The sequence below is a fragment of the Equus caballus genome, chromosome 25 (assembly GCF_041296265.1).
Source record: "Equus caballus isolate H_3958 breed thoroughbred chromosome 25, TB-T2T, whole genome shotgun sequence".
Lineage (NCBI taxonomy): Eukaryota > Metazoa > Chordata > Mammalia > Perissodactyla > Equidae > Equus > Equus caballus.
In genome coordinates this window covers 34,670,150-34,672,622 of record NC_091708.1, presented here as the reverse complement: position 1 = coordinate 34,672,622, position 2,473 = coordinate 34,670,150, and the positions used below count along the sequence as shown (strand labels likewise).

Genomic DNA, 2,473 nt, shown 5'->3' with positions numbered 1-2,473 from the left:
TATTATGGCTGATTTCAATCTACAAACATGATGCTACTGAATGTGGAGTTGGAAATAAGTGTGCCCAATCAGGTTGAAGCTAATGCAAGCCTACTTCAGCACACCATGACATAAAAGAATCAGTCTACCAGGAGCAGATCGTGATGCTAAATCTGTGTATCCTAAATAATACAGCATAAAGAATACATAAGCAAAAACCTGACATATCTAAAAGGAGAACAAGGCAAATACACAACATAATTGTGCCACATGCTTTATATAAGATTATGTACATATCTCATAAGAGATGATGAACAAGTAGAAAAAAATAACCAGAATAAAGAATATTTATAAATCCAAGTAGCAAAATGGACCCAGTAAACATGTTAATAACACTATACATGAGAGTAGAATGCATATTATTTAAAAGTTATTTGGAGTTTTCAACCACACAATAATTTTTGGAGGTGCATCTCATTGTGCATGACTGCAATAAGAGGATTTAGTGATGGCCACTTCAAGAAGCTAGCCTATTGATAAATATTTTTAGGGCCCGTTTTATATCTCTGTTCCTCAGACTATATATGAAGGGGTTCAGCATGGGGGTAACAGCTGTATACATGACTGAAGCAATTATATCTTTGCCATTGGGGCCCCCTGATGAAGAGAAAAAGTAAACACCTGCAACTGTTCCATAGTATAAAAACACCACAAAGAGATGGGAACCACAGGTAGAAAATACTTTAAAGAGTCTCTTCTTGGAGGGGACCCTCAGGATGGTGGCCAAAATCCAGATATATGACACCAAGATGCTGCCCAATGGCAAGAAGAATAGCATTCCTCCCTCAGTGAAGATGACAAGCTCATTGATGGAGATGTCTGAGCAGCTCATCTTCAGGAGCACAGTGAGGTCACAGTAAAAGTGGGGGATGGCATTGTTAGCACAGAAGGACAGTTGGACCAAGAGGAATGTGTGCAACAGAGCATGTGCACAACTGAAGAACCAGGACCCAGCTACTAATGAGACACATAGCTCCTGTCTCATAAGAGTTGTGTAGTGCAGTGGCTGACAGATAGCCACATATCTGTCATATGCCATTACTGCAAGAAGGAAATTGTCTAGACAACCAAAAACAAAGAAGAAACACATTTGAGAGATGCACTGCACAAAGGGGATAGATTTTTCCTGAGTCTGCATGTTCACGAGCATCTTTGGAATTGTGACAGATGAAAGGGAAATGTCAGAGAAGGCCAAGTGACTAAGGAAGAAGTACATGGGAGTATGGAGGGAAGAGTCCAGCCTGATAAGCAGGATGATGAGCAGATTCCCCAGCATCATTGTCAAGTACATCATCAGGAACAGCGCGAAGAATATGACATGCTGCTCTGGTGGAATGGAGAGCCCCAGGAGGAGGAAATCAGACACACTGCTCTGGTTCTCAGGCCTCATACTACTTTTCCATATGCTGAACATGTAGAGGGTTTTGGAATCTCAGGAACCTAGAAAGGATGATCAGGACCAATGCATCTCATACTCTAATCCTCTGGGCAGCAATTAATTTTTAAACATATTCATAAATTTTTAATACCTTTTGATGCATGCATCTTCACTCTCTCCAAGTCTAGCTCCAGGAAAATATCACACTCAGAAGCAGCCAATGAGACCTCATTGCACAGAAGCAGGAGAGTGTTCATTGTTTTATTCACTTATTACTTATTGAATATTGAATCTGAACATAGACTTCTACCAAAGCCTGAGAATTCAGCAGTGAACAAGAAAGGCAAGGTCCCTGCCCTCTGCAAATGTATATCTTGATGAGTATAGAGGGATACTTCACTACACCTAGTCCAAGCCAAATCATAATAATTGACTGTGGCAGAAATAGTAGATGGACCACCACAAATTGATATCAGTTGCTTCTGCTTTAAAATAACATTAGAATCCAGAACCAAGGCACTGTTGCTGGAGAATTGTCACACACCTCCAGTGAATCTGGCTGAGTTTCAGTGACCTACAGCTGTAAACTCATGGTTATTCCAGAAGTGGTGGTCATTTAAAAATGCTGTCCAATGCTAGAATAGCTAGCAAACAAGAATACTACACGAACTATCTTTCATAAGAATTGTGAACATTTTGGTGAACATTTGGGTTCTAGGTTCAGGACTTTACCTACACTTCCTAATTAAATCCACCCATCAGCGTTACATTCACAGATTTTAAAAAATCTTTTCAAGTGCAATAAGAATGGATATTCTTTCATCTATTTTAGCTCTTCAGGAACAGAAACATAAATGATATAAATTACACACACCTACATATATGTATATACACATAAACTATATATATTGACATTTTCTGTAGGTTAAAAATAATGAAATATTGATGACTTCATGCAGTTCTCTATAATAGGTCTGTGTGATCAGAGTGCATGCTCTCAACCACTCATATAGAAACTTCCTTCATCATTGGTTGGGAACACCAGACATCCAGTGT

General features: G+C 39.2%; 1 protein-coding gene across 1 annotated transcript; it reads right to left on the bottom strand.

The window, feature by feature from the left end:
- Positions 1 to 496: 496 nt before the first annotated feature.
- Positions 497 to 1,453, bottom strand: OR1J36 (olfactory receptor family 1 subfamily J member 36). The gene has a single exon (NM_001391484.1). It carries the CDS (start codon positions 1,451 to 1,453, stop codon positions 497 to 499), a length of 957 nt encoding a protein of 318 aa, NP_001378413.1.
- Positions 1,454 to 2,473: the final 1,020 nt, after the last annotated feature.